The 16077-nt window shown below is 40.3% G+C and overlaps 1 protein-coding gene across 5 annotated transcripts in view; it reads left to right on the top strand.

Moving 5' to 3' along the window:
- Rps6kc1 (ribosomal protein S6 kinase C1) overlaps positions 1-16077 on the top strand; it is a 160071-nt gene that overhangs the window by 26246 nt on the left and 117748 nt on the right. For all 5 annotated transcript variants that reach the window (XM_010642536.3, XM_033762046.1, XM_010642537.3 and 2 more), the window contains one exon: positions 13129-13244. In XM_010642536.3, the coding sequence (XP_010640838.1) occupies positions 13129-13244 (116 nt within the window). The remainder of the gene's footprint in view (positions 1-13128; positions 13245-16077) is intronic.

Here is a 16077-nt window from a genome sequence, read left to right as displayed (position 1 = left end):
ATATTTTTTTTTTTTTTTACCTGGAATGGGTACCAAACAAAACTGGCAGATATGGGAGTGGTTTTGGAAGGAGCCGTGGGGCTTAGTGGAGTGTTAGTGAGCGCCCAAAGTGTGAAGTGAGACAAGACTGGGACTGGGAGAAGCCACACGAACTTGGTAAGACTCCAGCTGAGGATCTGCTGGAAAGTTAGGTCAATGTTAAGGGAAACTGGGGGACAGGAGTGCTCTTTTTTAGATGCACCAGGTTTAGCAACACTGTTGCCTACAGTTCTGTGGAAAGCAGAAAATGTACCAAATTAATTGGGTAATCTGGCCAAGATTTCCAACCGTTGTTCTTAAAATATGATGTGATTTCTTCTTGCTGCTTATAGTAAAATATGAGAGGAGAGAAACTAGAGGTGGGTTATTAAACAAAAAATATCTAGGACTCTTTTTTTTTTTGTTTGTTTTGTTTTTTAGGACTCGTTTTGAAAATGCTATCTTTCCTAGTAACAAACAGCGGTAGAAAGCAAAAATAATTTGTGAACAAATGTCAAATCTAGGGCATTGCTAGGCGTACATACTTTAGCAACAAAGCCCACTGAGAGCAAAAATCTTTTTTTAGAACTCAGACAAATTCATTTAGGCAAAATATGCTCTAAGGAGATGAAGTGGGTGTCTTACACCCCCCCCCCAACAGGGCACCCCGGCTCTCTTGTCATTGAAAAGGGGGTGTGGCTCTGATGGCAGAATCAATCGCCCAGAAGGCAGAGCTTGAGCCTTGTAGAATTATTCTCAGATTAATCAAAGAGTTTACAATGAGTGCCTTGCTGGGTAGCAGAATTCCTGTGGACCAACTGAGTCCTGGAGTCTCCTGTGACCCCCCCACCCTTTTGCACAGGAAGCTCTATCAGTTTTCCCTTGCCTATCCCACTGTTGCATACTGAGTTTAGAGAGGGCAGACAGTTCTTTTCCAGTTTTATAGGCAGGAAGACTTGGACTTGAGAGTTGTCTTTAAAGAGCTACACCTCAGCAGCCTCGTTCACACCTAGACCTGACGTGCACGATGAGGTTCTGGACTTTGAGCTCTTGCTGTAATGAGGTGAGACTTTTGGGTACTGTACTGTAGGAGGAGTGAGATTAGAGACAATACTACCTATGAATTTATTGTGTTTTAGCACCAAATCTGCCCTCTATTTCTCTTTTTTTCTGTTTTTGTACATTATCTTTATTTTTTTAATTTTATGAAAATATAAAACAAAATTTCACAAATAGTAATAGAATAACGATAGTACACTGTGTATCATTATCTTCAAAGTAATTACTCAGAGTGCAAGACATAAACCAAGAAGATTATTACAAAAAAGAAACAGGTAACACAAATCTTTCCTTTCAATGAAATAAGGTAAGATAAACCAGTAGTACAAATGAAGCCAATTAGCATATATATTAAAATACTTATAAAAGCATGGAATTTGTAATTTGGGGAAGTATTTGAACTTCTCCCTACTTCTTATTTGTCTCTGTTCTATTTTGCTGTGTGTGTGTGGTTTCTCATAGAAACCATGTGATATTTGAGCTTGTGTGTCTGACTTATTTTACTTAATATTATGTTCTCAAGATGCATCTGTTTACCTACAAATTCCTTATTTTTTATGGCAGCATTGTACCCTGTTGTATATAAATAATCACATTTTCTTCTTTCATCTGTTGATGGACATATATGCTATTTCTAAGATCTAGGTGTTGTAAATTGTGCTGCTATAAACATAGATATTCATGTGTCCCTGTAATATGATGATTTTAACCCTTTGGGGTACCCTCCATTTCTTTATCTTCATTTTAGGTTCTCTGATGCTTCCTTGTGGTCAGTTTCTGGTTATGAATTCTTCTTGGTAGGTACTACCTAGGGGTCCTCAGATTATCATAGCAGAAAGCACATGATGTCCTTCTGCCCCTCAGCAGTGGTAGGAATTTGTGTCACTGGTTAAAGTACTGCCCAGCTTTTCCATTGTGTATTAGTTTCCTTTGGCTACTGTAACAAATTACCACAAACTTGGTGGCTTAAAACTAAAAATGGTAAGAAATTCATTTTTCTTACCTTTTTGGAGACCAGAAGTCAGAAATCAGCCTCCTGGGGCTGACGTCAGGCTGTTGGCAGAGCCATGCTCCTTTTGAAGGCATGAGGGGAGAATCTTGCATCTCAGATTCTGGTGGCTGCCCTCATTTCTTGGCTTGTGGTAGCATAACTCCAGCCTTCAAGGCCCTCCTCTTCAGATATCCTCTGTCTATCTTTCTCTCCCCATGTAGTAGGATGCGTGTGATGGCCCTCAGTGCCTGCCGTGGTAATCCAGGATAATCCCCCATCCAAACTCCATTATATCTACAAAGACTCTTTTTCCAGATAAACAAGTTCCAGGGATTGGAATCTGATAGTTTTAGTGAGGCATTTTTCAGGCTACCACATACTCTTAATGTATGAAGGTTGTGTGTGTGTGTGTGTGTGTGTGTGTGTGTGTGTGCACGTGCATGCATGTGTGAGCCTGTGTGCATTTACCTGTCTTGTAGCTAGCTGGTAAGTAACCTCTGGGGAGAAACTTTCAAGACAGAAAAATGTCTCCCTTTTCTACAAAGTTCCCCCACATTTAGAGTCCGTTGACAATGCTTGTATTTAACAGTGTTTATGTGAGGGTTGCAGTTTTCTAGTTCCCAGCCCTCTTCCAGACTTGCCGTGAACCCCCCTTCTCACTTTATCTGTGTCTGTGTTGCCCTGACCTTTATGTCTGTGTATCTGTCTGCTCACCCATGCATCTGTGCCTCCGCATCTGTTTGTCATCCGAATCTGTCCATCTTCCCCTTAATGATTGTGACTCATATGCCCATTTTTTTCTGTTAGCATAGAATTCATTCCTTTTGATGCTCAAATTGTCCTGTCTCTGGCTTACTTTTTAAAGCTGGTGTCCATTCTCCTGTAACTTGAGCCTATATTTTTCTTTTTTGTTTTAGTGCTTTTCTGTTTTTAGATATAACAAGATGTTCAGTGCTCATCTTGAATCTCACCCCCAGCTGCCATTTCTTTAGGAGCCCAGTTGCTTTTTGTGGGGAATGAGGTTAGAGACTGTACCTGTTATGATTTATTTTATTTTAGAGCCAGATCTTTCCTCTACTGCTTGCTGGCCCTCCTCTCCCAGCTGGAGTGGGTGAGGTTAGTAAGTAGAGGAGATGCAGGGCCCTGAGGAAGTCGGGTTTGGGCTGTCCGTGGGGTGTGGGGGATGCTGGTGGTGCTCATCTCTACCAGGCTTTGTGGTTCATGCCTGTGGCTCGCTGTCTTCCAGCCTGGGCCGGCAGGCACTGCAGCAGGGTTCCTGCTTGCCAGTCTCAGTCTGGGGTTCCTTGTCCCCTGACTTTGGCCTTCTGTAGAACAGCTGCAGCTGGGACACCCCAGCTAACTTCTCTCATCCTGCTGGCTGCAGCCACCCCACCTCAAGGGAGAGCTGAGTTCTGTGTACTTCCCTGCTCCCCCTCCACCCCAGGCCTTTGCAGTTAATCCTGTGTGATAGTTAGTCACTCTTTATAAGTCCTTCTCTATTCAGATTGCTGTGTATTGATCCTATTCTCTGGCTGACGCTGTACTAATCAGAACACACTCTAGGAGCTGATACTGTACTAGTTCCTCTCCTAAGGAGTGGGGGTTTATGACGCCTTCTTTAGTGCACTGTTAACTTTTGATCGCTTGCTTTTGGCCTTTGTGCTGAGTCCGTGGTGCTTCACAGGCCTGTTGCCTTCTGTTCACAGTTACTGTCCTTCGCGTTTTTTCAGTGTCTTTCCTGCTTAAAATTCTAGTTACTCTTTGCCAGGGCAGCTGCCACCCACCATCGTGACATCCTCTGTGCAGCAAGTGTGCAAAAAAACCTGTCGTTAAGTGTGTTGCTTTTGATGAATTTAAGTCTAGCTATTAAATAGGTAGAAATTGCATAAGACATTTAGTTCAAGAAACATTAAAAATCTGGCCCTGGGGATTTGATGACTTAAACAGCCCATGTTCTTTAAGAAACTTTGAGTTTGTAGTTTCAGAAGCGAGTGTCAGGATCCAGCGTTGGTGAAGGGATGTGTCTAGGATGTGGTGTCCTCGCTGTCAAGTTTCGCTGTTGTTCAGTTCTGGGATTAACCCCAGAGCCTCGTGCCTGCTATGCACGTGCTCTACCGCTCAGCTGCACCCTGGCCCCACTGTCAGGTTTTTTAAGACCTGTGGCATTCTTAATTATGCAGGGGCAGATAATTTTGAGAAGTCACCAGTTTGAGGAGTTAAAATCATGCCTCTAAATTGATAACAAAAAGTGTTTTTTTTAATATAGAACAAGAATCCTCCGCCATGCTAAATTTAACTCTTTTTTCCCTGCCTTTCTCTCTGGTTCTTTGACAAGCTGTGAGATTTAGAGACTCCTCCAGTCCGTGAATCTTCAGCATGTAAAGCCATACCTGATGTTAAAATGTAAGTTGAGCAAGCCACGTGTGGTGGTGCAGGCAGAAGAACTGCAAGTTTTAGTCCAGCATGGCAATTTAGTGACTTAGCAAAACTTTCTCAAAAAGTTTTTTAAAAAAGGGGGCAGTGCTGGGGGTGTAGATCCGTGCAGAGGCTCTGGGTTCAATCTCTAGGACTAGGGAAAAAAAAACCAAAACCAAAAGCTGAACAAATGAATGAATGAGTTAAGATTTAAGAGATGGAGTAATTATAGATGATCATATTGAAAGGTAATTCTAAGGTCAACATTAAAGTGATGATACCTGATACAGGGAAATAGGTATACTACAGGAAGAGAGAGATATACAACAGGAAGAAGGGACACAAGAAGTGAAGAGTAATTTGAAATATTTGTTTTCCTAGCAATTCTGTTTTAGTGAATTTTCTTGTATATTGCATCTTATATCTCTATAGGAGAAATATATCAATGTTTATTAAATATTTTGGTCCCACAAAGCCTCTTTTGTCTTAAAAATTATTGAAGAATTCAGAGAAATTTAAAAAGTTATTTATTATATTTTCTTATTTAAAATAAGAAATATACTACATATATCATAAAATAATATTTTTATGAAAATGATTTCTAAATCAAAAAGGAAATAGAAGAGTAGTGCTACTTTATATATTAACACCTGACTTAGAACAAGATGGTGGTGTGCACTGGGCACCACGGGGCACCACTGGAAGACAGCTTGGGTGCAGAGTGTGGGGCCAGCCCTCGTGCCTGGGTCACCCGAGCAGGGTGGCTCCTTGAGTTATGCAGATGATTGTACTGTTACGGATCTCCAAGGGAAGCAGTAAAGTATCTGAAGCTGCCAAGCTTGTAAGTAGCTCTACGGCTGGACTTTATTGTTGACAATGAACCCTTAGTTTTTTTCCTTGGTATTAAGCTTTTTTGTTTGCTTGTTTGTTTGTTTGTCTAATAGAATTTTAAAAAGTGTTCTCAGGGGTTGATATTAATGTATTTAATACTCTTTACTGCTTCAGCAAGGACTTTTTTTTTTTTTGTGGCAAGGTTTTGCTATGTAGTTCAGGCTGACCTTGAACTCACTGTGTAGTTCAGGCTGGCCTTGAATTTTGAGAGATCCTCCTGCCTCAGCCTTCCCAGTGCTTGGATTACAGCATCAAGGACATTCTTTTTTTTTGCTTTTTTTGAGACAGGGTCTCACTATGTAGTTGAGACTGAACTAGAACTCACTGTGTAGCCCAGGCTGGTCTCGAACTCACAGCAATCCTCCTGCCTCAGCCTCCCAAGTGCTGGGATTGAAGGCATGTGCCACCACACCCGGCTGCATCAAGGACATTCTTAAGTGAATTTGGCATTAATTTTTTAAATACGAGTGATTCAGTGAAAGATTTAATGATTACTAATAAGTATAGTTTGGTGCTGTTGCTCTGATCCCTGCTAAGAGGTCAGCAGTTTTGCTTCCACTGTCTTTACACCATCAGTGTAAATGTCACTGCAGTAAAAAATGCAGCTGCTGCCTTCGTATGATTATGAGATTTTTTTTGGGTACCGGGGATCGAACTCAGGACCTTGGGCATGTGAGGCAGGTGGCAGAACCACTGAGCTAAATCCCCGGACTACGAGATGGTTTTGACCTTGGTGTTGGTCACTTTCCTCATAGCTAGGACAAAATACCCCACATCCACGACCTATGAGGAGGAGAGATATATTTTGGCTCAGGGTGTAGAAGTTTCAGTCCTCTCAGAGTTGGTGGCCTGGTGGAAAGGGCTGGGTGGAGAAATGGGGTGTACGCCATGAGGGATAGCAAGCAGAGGGTAAAGGGAGGAGCCTAGGAGGGAGATGAACCCTTCAAGGTCACCCCCGGGGACCTCCATTCTGACCAGGCTCTGCCTCTTAACAGTGAGCCACATGTGGCATCAAATGATCCAGTCACCCCCCCACCCCAGTGCCTGCCTTTGAGCTTGGGAGTCTCTTTCAGGACATTTAGATCTAAACCTTAACAACTTTAATAATTTCATGAAAGGACACCCCAGGGACACCTGATAACCTCTGGGCCACACTTTGAGAATGTGCGCGCGCGCGCACACACACACACACACACACACACAACACTGAACACCTCATATGTACATATACATACATGTGGGTGCTTCATCAGTAGAAGTTTCAAAATAATCTGAATTTTTTTGATATGTGACTGTAGATGTGCCATAATTTAGCCATTAATAGAATTCTGCAGCTATTTAACACTGGAAAGATGCCCAAGATATGTTTTTAAGTTAAAGAAAATAAGTGTACAGCAGAATGTTTAGTAAGATCCCATTTATTTGTAAGTAAACAAACATGTTTGTGTAAAGACACGCCTGTACACATTTGTATAGTGAATATAACTTGGAGTAGGAGGAGCGATAAACTTTTGCCTTGTACTTTCTGAACTGGAAGGTAACTGCTTACATATATGTTAACATTAATACTGGAAGGTACCCAGCTTGGCTTAAACATTATGCTTATCACTGGGTGAAAGGGCGTGGCTTCTGAATTGGTATAAGTTCTCAGCTTTTGTTGTCTGTTGCTGATGGACTATCTTCCTGTTTGTCTCCACATGTTTCCATCTCACAGATTGAAAGTTTCTTGTTAATCTTAGCAGCTAAGTAATTTATCTCTCTCAATAAACAGTACAGTTCATTTGTAATACTTGAGAACTGTAGTGAACCCTGCAGGCAGCAGCTGTGGTAGTGTGGAGGGAAATACTGGTTAATCATCCATCTTTTTAGCGCATCTCACATTTTTAGTAAGTCCACCTGAGCAGTAAAGAAGTCTTGTAATTACAGAACCATCAGAGATGTATCACTGTTCTAGTGCTCGGACATACTGTACCTTTTGTGCTCAGATAAATTTAGACCCAAATCTTCAGACCACCAATTACTAGAATGGGCTCTTACACAACCTAACACCTGAGTCTCATTTCTTATTAGTAGGAGGGGCTGATACCTCCTTTCTCATGTCTGCAATGTGTCTGGCTCCTGTTGATGGAGCTGGCTGGCAATGACTGTTGTGTGCTGCTCAGTTTCCTATCCCTTACTGTTCACATCCTCTTTTGTCTCTCTAGTTTTGTACTGCTCCACTGTGAAGTTTCTGGTTAGCCTTTTAGACTTCTAGGTGTTTCCTCTTCTAGCAGGCTCTCTGCGTTTCCTCTAGACCAAGTTACTCTCCCCTGCTCAGTTACACAGCCCATCAGTGTACCGCTTAGCTCATGTTATTTTTCCTTACTTTTTATTTTTTAATTTTTTGGTATTTGTTACTTTTTTAATTCGCAAAATTTTCAAATTTACAGTAAAGAACCTAAAAGACTATTATAGTGAACACCTTCATACCTTTTCTCCAAGTCTGCTGTTAATGTTTACCATCTTTTGTCTTTCTCTGTGTCTCTCTTATTTTTTCCCCTGAATTCCTTCAGAATAAGTTGTAGATCTGTTACCTTTCACCTCCACTTCCCATGTTTCCCATGTGACCACAATACTATATCACACTCATGAAATTTAACATCGATGCAGTAATACAAACTAGGCAGTCCATATTCATGTTTTCCCACTGGAGGAAAAATGCCCTGAAAAATTCCTTTTTAGCTTTTGTTTTATTTCCTTGAGATGTGCTTTATCCCAGTCTGGCCTTAAACTTGTGCTTCTTCTGCCTCAGCTTCCTAGGTGCTGAGTGTTCAGTGAATGTGCATGTGTCATTGTGCCTGGCTGCTTGTTTGTCATGGTACCAGTGTTTTTAAAGAGTTAGGACAGTTGAGTCCTTCCTTGCCTTGCCTTCCTTTCCTGTCCTCTCCTCTCCTTTTTTTTTCCTGACAATCAAACTCAGGCAAGGCAAATGTTCTCTCACTACCGAGGCCCCCAGCCCTTTAGACACTGATGTTTTTAAGGAGTGTAGAACAATTGCTCTATAAAAGGTTCTTCATTCTGAATTCATCCAGTTGTTTTCACATCATTAGATCATTACATCATTAGATTGGTTGTTCTATCAGTTATCAGATGGCTTTTCTGTGAGAAAGAGACCAGCAGCTCCTGACCACTAAGCAAGGACCAGAAACACCAGTTCAGCCTTGGTGATTCTTAGAGTTGGCCTGGCCTTCGTATCTGTGCAGTGTTATTCTCCTGTTGAACGTACTTCACAGAATGTGGACTTCTGATACATTCACTGCAGGCCTTTGGATCAAGAAAAAACAAGACCACTCTGTAGTTCTGCCTGAACATAAAAAACATGAATATTGTTCAAGTCCCCCAAATGATCAAACCTACTGTTGTCCTGCCCACCATGAGGGCCTGCTGCCTCTTTATGATGACAGTCTTAGCTTTGCTTTATTCTTGTTTCGTCATAGTGAGTGAGATTCGTTAAGAATCATAGGCTCATAGATTTCATAGAAACAGAGTTATCTTCACTTCCTGACAGCATCCATTCTAGGGTAGAACTTTGTTCCCTTGAAGTTATCCCCAAAGTACCTAACTAAGCCCCACTCATGTAAGTCCTTTCTTTTCCCCTCCCGATGGAACACTCTGGCTTCTCAGTGGTGAGCATTTTCTCTTCTTACAGGGAATGAGAAGTTTCCCTTCTTGACTAGAGATGTGTTCCTGGTGCTGTTTGCCTTGAGGGAATTCACACCTGAGAATCTTGGCCCCTTGTTTTCTTTTTCCTCTGTGAATGAATTTTTGATGTAGTCAAGAACTATCAGGATCAAGCATTTGAAGTGGCTTCATGTTGGTGAAAGAAGTTTTAGTTTATAAAACTAGTTGTTTTTAAATCACTGACATTTGAACTTTTAAGAGGTTGTATGTTGAAGTTGTTCCAGATAATTATAAATAAAACTCAGAGAAAATACCAAAGGCAATTTATAGATTAGAGACAGAGGCTTTATTTCCAGTGATTAGCCAGCTTACAAAGTTTGAATTTAATTTTTCCTCTTACAGCTTTTAATAAACCATTGTGGGGTGATTTGAAATGGGGGAATGACCTGCCTCTATCATGCACACGGACAGTGTATGTCATGTATGATATTGCACAGTAACCTTTCTGGGAAGAATTTATTTTGTGTTTCCTGGCTTTGCCTATAATTTTTTTTATTCTGTTCGTAGGAAAATAAACCTTGGCACCATGAGTGGACGTAGAAAGCAGCAGTGAGAAAAGCACCTGTTGTGATTTCTCATGCTGTTGCTGCCTTTCGGGTGAAGTTGTAGAAAGAGCCGTGAGGGTATTCTCTGTGATTAGGGTGACTGTGAATATTGCTCTTTTTTAAGAAAATTAAGAAACTAGGTAGTGTCGTTTGATATCTGCATAAAGGCCAGTAGTTATTACATTAAAATTCATCTCCATCTCTGTTTATGCTAGTGATACTACTTTTTTCTGTTATTCTGAAATCTTTTAAGAACATACAGTACAAAGAAGTATACATGTTCTTTCATCGTGTTTGTTCTGATGATAGGATTCAATGTAATTGAACCTTTTAATGCAGAAGCCATTATTTTTTGTTGTATTCCACTTTGAAAAACATCTTCTAATTCATCTCTGCCTGTCCAGGTTTAGTGGAATGGAAGTACAGAGATCAGTAGAATTGCAACAAAGACAAGCTTTTGACACATGTATTCCATTGCTTAAGCATTTAGTCTAGCTGAATGGAGAGATGAGATGAATCACATTAGGATTAAAGCCCTGAATTTTTATGTGTGTTTTAGATAGAAATTAAATTTTTTTAGGGTGTTGTTAATTGTTAAGAAGCGTTCCATTAAAATATGTCCACAAGTAGTTAATGTGTTTAAAGATACTGGGGCATGGTCCTGTGGGTTGAAGTGTTAAAAAATTTGGCATTTTTCTGGGTTTCTGTTCCAAGGTTATCAATGTTCACAGGATAAATTAATTCTGTGACATTAATTCACAGGCACTGGAATTAACTATTTTTTTAAAAAAGTATATTTACATTGGACATAATCATAAACACAGGTTTATATTTCTTTAGACAACAGGAGGACGAGTGAGCATTTCACCTGTTTGGCTGGTAGATTTTCTCCAAGATTGTATAATTTAGATTGTTTTCAGGCCAGAGAATTTGCTCTACTCACTGGCCTTCTTGGAAGATTGTTTTCAGATAATATTAGATAGGTGATTTTAATAAGCTAGTAGTGTTAATTTAAATTCGATATTGGGAGGATGGAGTTAAATTTAATTGTTGCGTATGAGCTGGGACCTGAGAGGAAGCTGATTTAGTGTAATGGATTATACTAGGCTTGGTTTCTTGTGGCAGAACTTAAGGCAGAAGTCAGTTGCTTTCCATGGCCAAATGTCTGGGAGAGGAGCAGCGTGGCAGCCTCAGGGTGGCCAGGAGTCCCAGCTCCTGCTGTTGGCACTGTCCTTTTAACCGTCCTTGAGGTCCTTCCTGGAAGGAGGGTGGGACAGTGGGGAGAGATCGGAAGGATGTGTCTGTGCTGTTGATTAAGGAGATTTCTGGGAAGCTGCTCTTAAACTTTTGTCTGGATGCTGTGGGCCTGGGTTGGTCCATGTCCACACCTACTCCAAGGCAATTTTCTGAACTACCCAGTATCCAGTTACAAGTTGAGGATACTTTTGCTAAGGAATAAAGTAAGAACAGGAATCTGGATAGTAGCTGGCAGCCTGTTCCTTAGTAAAAGCAGAGTCCTGTATGTTAGGGATTCTTTCTCTGACTAGCTGTCATTCACCTGACAACCCTTAGCGGCCTGGGCCCCTGGAGGATGTTAAAGAATGTTTGAGACGCTATCTCTGGAAAAATGAACCTGTGCTTATGTGTGTGGAATTTTGTAGCATTGTTGTCTCTGAAACCTATCCATATATCATGGCCTAGCATTTAAAAATGTTGTTTAATAAAATATTTAAATATTTTATTTAATTCTTAAAGCTTTTTATTATAAAATAAATTCATATTAATTGTATAAATTAATGGGTTTCACTATGACTTTGCCACACGTGTATATTGTATTTTAATTATTCTTGCTCTCATACCGCCTTCCTTCCTCTCTTCCTCCCTTTCTCCCCCCTGCCTTCCTTTCTTTTCTTTCTTGTGCCGAGGATCGAAGTCAGGACCTGGCACTTGCCTGGCAGGTGCCCCTGAGCTACATCCCTGGCTCACTTTAGTTTTTAAAATATATTTATTAGTGCCTGTTATTTTTTCAGAAATTGAATTTCAGTGTGGTATTTTCATGTGTGCATATAACATATATCTATCATATCCATTCCTCTTATCTTCCTCCCTTGTTCCTTTCCCTCCCATACTTATTCCCTTCCTTTTGTCTAATAATAGTCACCTTTCCACTTTAATGCCATGCCTCAGGGATATTTTTTGTTGACCCATATTTAAGATTTCCCTTTAGAAAATTTCATGGTAAGACAGGTGTTTGGAAGTTTTTGTTATTTATTCTCATAGTCAACAAAAGTTTGCTAGCGTGCTCCATCTTTTGGAAATTATCAAAGTTACCACGGGGCCAGGGATTTAGCTCAGTGTTTCTGCCGCCTGCCTTGCAAGTGCAAGGACCTGAGTTCAATCTCCTGTACCCCAAAAAAAGTTAACACGATACTCTGTTAAGTACAGACTGTGTGGCCGACACGGAACAGGCATCCTTAAGGACAATATTCATATTCTCCATTTTACAGTGAGGAAATAGTCTGCCTGAGATTCTGTAGCTCGTGAATGGTGGAGCTTGTGTTTGAACCTGGTCCCAAACCCACTGCCTTTTTAAAGTCTGATGAAATAAACACTGCCAGGGCCAGGAGGCACGTTGAGCAGAGGGTGTTTTAGTTGTTAAGTTTCAAATTCTTGCCTTAGTTTGTGTAGTGGGAAGCTTTCTATGCTTTAGTTTTGTTAATACTTTGCAGAGCCACTCTAAATGGCATTTTAAACATTTTAAGTGTTTAAGTGCTCATGCTACTACCCTTTTGCTTGTATATTTTTAAAATTTAATCACAAACAGCATGTGACAGATGAGTTGTACAAAATGTTCATATTTGAAAATATCTTATTGGCATTCAGATTCTATATAGCATTAAGAAGTTTTGTGCAAACCACCTTTCTGTCACCTTGCAGAGTGGAACTCGCTGGTGTTGTGTCCCCTTTCAGGTCACATTCTGCCTTCACAGACTCTGGCAGCGTCACCTGCAGGAATCAGTGGAGAAGCTGTTTGCTTCAAGCGGAGGTTTTGGCCCCATGTATAATACAGATGGTTGCACAATTTCCTCTTGTCAGCCACTTTATACATCATAAAAAAGAGAAAAGGGAATATTATATGAGTAATCGCAACATTAAATTACTATAGCAAATCACTTGAATTCTTTAAAATGATCTTTTCAGCTTTAGTTTCGAATCACTGGGTCATCAGGCAGTAAGTGTCTTACAGGCTGTGAACACACCTTTTATTTATCAGTTTATTTACCTCTCTGCCTCTTGTTTCTCAAAAGCACTACATTTCTTGTGGATTCTAATTGTGATGGAGCCTAGATGTGGCTCCCAAAGTTTGCACAGTAAGTGCAGCACACAGGGAGTGGTCGGCTTGATCTGCTTTACTATCTCTGGATGTAAATGTCATAAAGAAGCGCTTGGCTGTTCTCTGTCTGAGTGTTCATTTGAATTTAATTCCAGGGCGATTTGATGAAACGGTCATAGAAGAGAGAAGACAGTGTGCCGAAGACCTGCTGCAGTTCTCTGCCAACATTCCCGCTCTTTACAACAGTAAACAGCTGGAAGAGTTTTTCAAGGTTTGTCTATCTTTCTGGAATGTTTTGTATCTTATTAAACACTTTTGTTTTCTAATTTGTAGTAAATGCAAGTAGAAAACTTCACTATTCACTTAAAAAAATAAGAGTAAAATAAAGAAATATGCCTGTGGCATATGTTCTGTCTTTTTAGTGTGCAAGTGTGTATGACTTTTAATGCTTATGTTTTAAAAAAATTGATGCAGCCTGTAATTGCAACATTCTGGGAGCTGAGGCAGGAATATTACGAGGGTGAGCACAGCCTGCACAATTTAGTGACTTAAAATTTTTTTTTTTTAAAAAGGGGCTTGGGATGGTGTCATTGTTGTTTCTTTTCTTTACCCTCAAATGTGCTCATTTATATAAATTTAACTTCTTAGACTTTATAAGCAGCAAGATATATGAGTAGTGAGATATTTAATTTTCCTAATGCTAGTGGATCTACACAGAAAATTTATGACCTTATGTAGTTTACTAGAGAAAGCTGATCTTTTGAAAGACATTACCAGACGTAGGACTTAAAGTAATGAAAATAGAAGTTGTAATAGTAAGATTCATAATAATAATGTGATCCATTATTGTCTTAGTTATTTTTCCTGTTGCTGAGACAAAATACTCCATACCCAGAGTTAAATGAGGAAGGGTTTATTTAGCTCACAGTTTGTAGAAGTTTAGTCCATAGTTGGGTGGCTCCAAGGCAAGGTGGCAGAGGGGCATTGCAGAGGAGAAACAGCTTATGGCAGGCTGAAGGCAGCAAAGCAAGTGACAAGCCCTAAGTGACAAGCCAAGACCACAGCCCTTTCTGTTCCTTATTTCCTACCCCTCTACCACCCCCTTAGGGCAGATAGCACTCACCCCTCCATCCTAGCATCACACTGGGAATCAATCCCAGCATCACATCCTTGATCCCAGTAGCACACAACCTAGATCCAGCCACCTCTGAAAAGCCCCAACTGTGATTGCATGAGGCTTTGAGGGGGACATCTAGACATAAGCTAGACATAAGTTATGGTTGACCTTATTGCTTAATTTTTCATTGCTCTGCAAACTAGGCTAAGATAAATGTAGTTGATGTTTATGCTAACTGGGGATCTTCAGGATCAAGGCTGAAATGGACAGTGTTTAGCTCTTGCTCTTCTCTGTATGATTTTTTTTTTTTTTTGGGGTACTGGGATTGAACTTGGGTCCTTGCACTTTCAAGGCAGGTGGCAAAACCACTGAGCTAAATCCCCAGCCCTTGCTCTTCTCTGTCACAGTGTTTCTGTTAGGAAGTCTGTGCTTGGAGGAGAAGGCATTACTATTAAGCAAGAGGAATTTTGCTTTATGAAATTGTGAAAGGCAGATTAACTCATTTTATATGGCTATAGCCTGGGGATGAATGAAAGCTAGATCATAGACTTCACTCAATGGAAGTAAGAGTCACCTGTTCATTGTAGTATTTGATTTGGATCTCTGAGTTCCTTATTGTAATTGCTGCGGGAAGATACTCACTTTTACACTTTGAAGTGAGGTTGAGATACTTGCTCTTAGAATTTGTGAAAGATTGTACAGCCTTTTTTGTTTTTTGTTTTTGTTTTGAGACAGGGTCTCACTCTGTAGTTCAGACTGGCCTTGAAGTCACTATGTAGCCCAGGCTGGCCTCGAGCTCATGGCAGTACTCCTACCTCAGCCTCCCAAGTGCTATGCCGCCATGCCTGGGGAGATTGGACAGTTTAAGAGAAGTGAAGCTAATTGTAGAAAATATCCTGGAACTGTTTTTTGCAATTTGCTGAGCAACAGCAGGTTACTGATTTAGGAATAATGCAGCAGTAGTGTTTAGTCTTTTAAAATAGAGATAATAATATGGCCTTTAGGGTTATGTATCTGCAAGCAGAACAAAACACATCAAGCCAAAACTTGCCATATTAACGTAAGAAAAGCATTTATGTGACTCATCCCAGATGTCTAAGCAAGAGAGCTTGTCTAGGGCTGGCACAGAGCTTGGTCACAGCATCATGGATCTAGGTATCTGGGTTTGGGTGTAGAAGGTAAGGGTCAGAAGACACGCACTCATTTTGAAATGCATTCCCAGAAAGCCTGGGTGATAGTCCTCACATCTCACTGACCAGAACTGGGTCAAGTGTCCTTCCTTTGGTGAGTATGGCGAGGGGACTCTTAGCTTCCTGACTCTTATCCTAGGTGAAGATGGGAGGACAGGATTTTGAGTAGCCAATTCATAGACTGTGCCGCCATAGTGAAGTTACTTTGTCTGCAGAAAAGGGGATGATACCACAGGCAAATGACCACATAACAACTTTATTAGACTGACTTTTCTTTAGAACATTAAAAAGAATAGAAGAGCTAGAAGAACAGACCTCTATTACCCATCATTCACCTTCAGAAATTAATAGTGTAATCCCAAGGTGCTTCGTGTACACAGTGCTTTCCCATCAGACATTGTTTTCTGCTTACATATTTATTAATTACAGCTTTATTGACACCTTAAGATGACCAGTTTTAGGTGTGATTTTACCGATTGTCAGTACACTTATAGAGTTGTGGAGCTATCACTACCAACCGATTATAAATCATTTCCATTACCTTCAACAAGTTCCCCTGTGCCCTCTTGCCTAGTGGCTCCCTTCCCCATTCCCAGCCCTGGGCTGTTTTTGTCTATAGATTTTTCAACATTTCAAATATGTGGAATTATATAGTATATGATCTTTTATTGTTGTTTCTTTAATGAATGTAATGTTTCATAGCTTCATATTGTATCATGTATCAGTATTCCATTCTTTTTTTTTTTTTTTGGGGGGGTTTTTTTTTTTTTTTTGGAATATAAATTATCCTTTCGCTT

This window comes from Fukomys damarensis, unplaced genomic scaffold (assembly GCF_012274545.1).
Source record: "Fukomys damarensis isolate Sample0158 unplaced genomic scaffold, DMR_v1.0_HiC HiC_scaffold_11, whole genome shotgun sequence".
In the NCBI taxonomy this organism is placed as follows: domain Eukaryota; kingdom Metazoa; phylum Chordata; class Mammalia; order Rodentia; family Bathyergidae; genus Fukomys; species Fukomys damarensis.
This window is presented reverse-complemented; position numbering and strand designations above follow the sequence as displayed.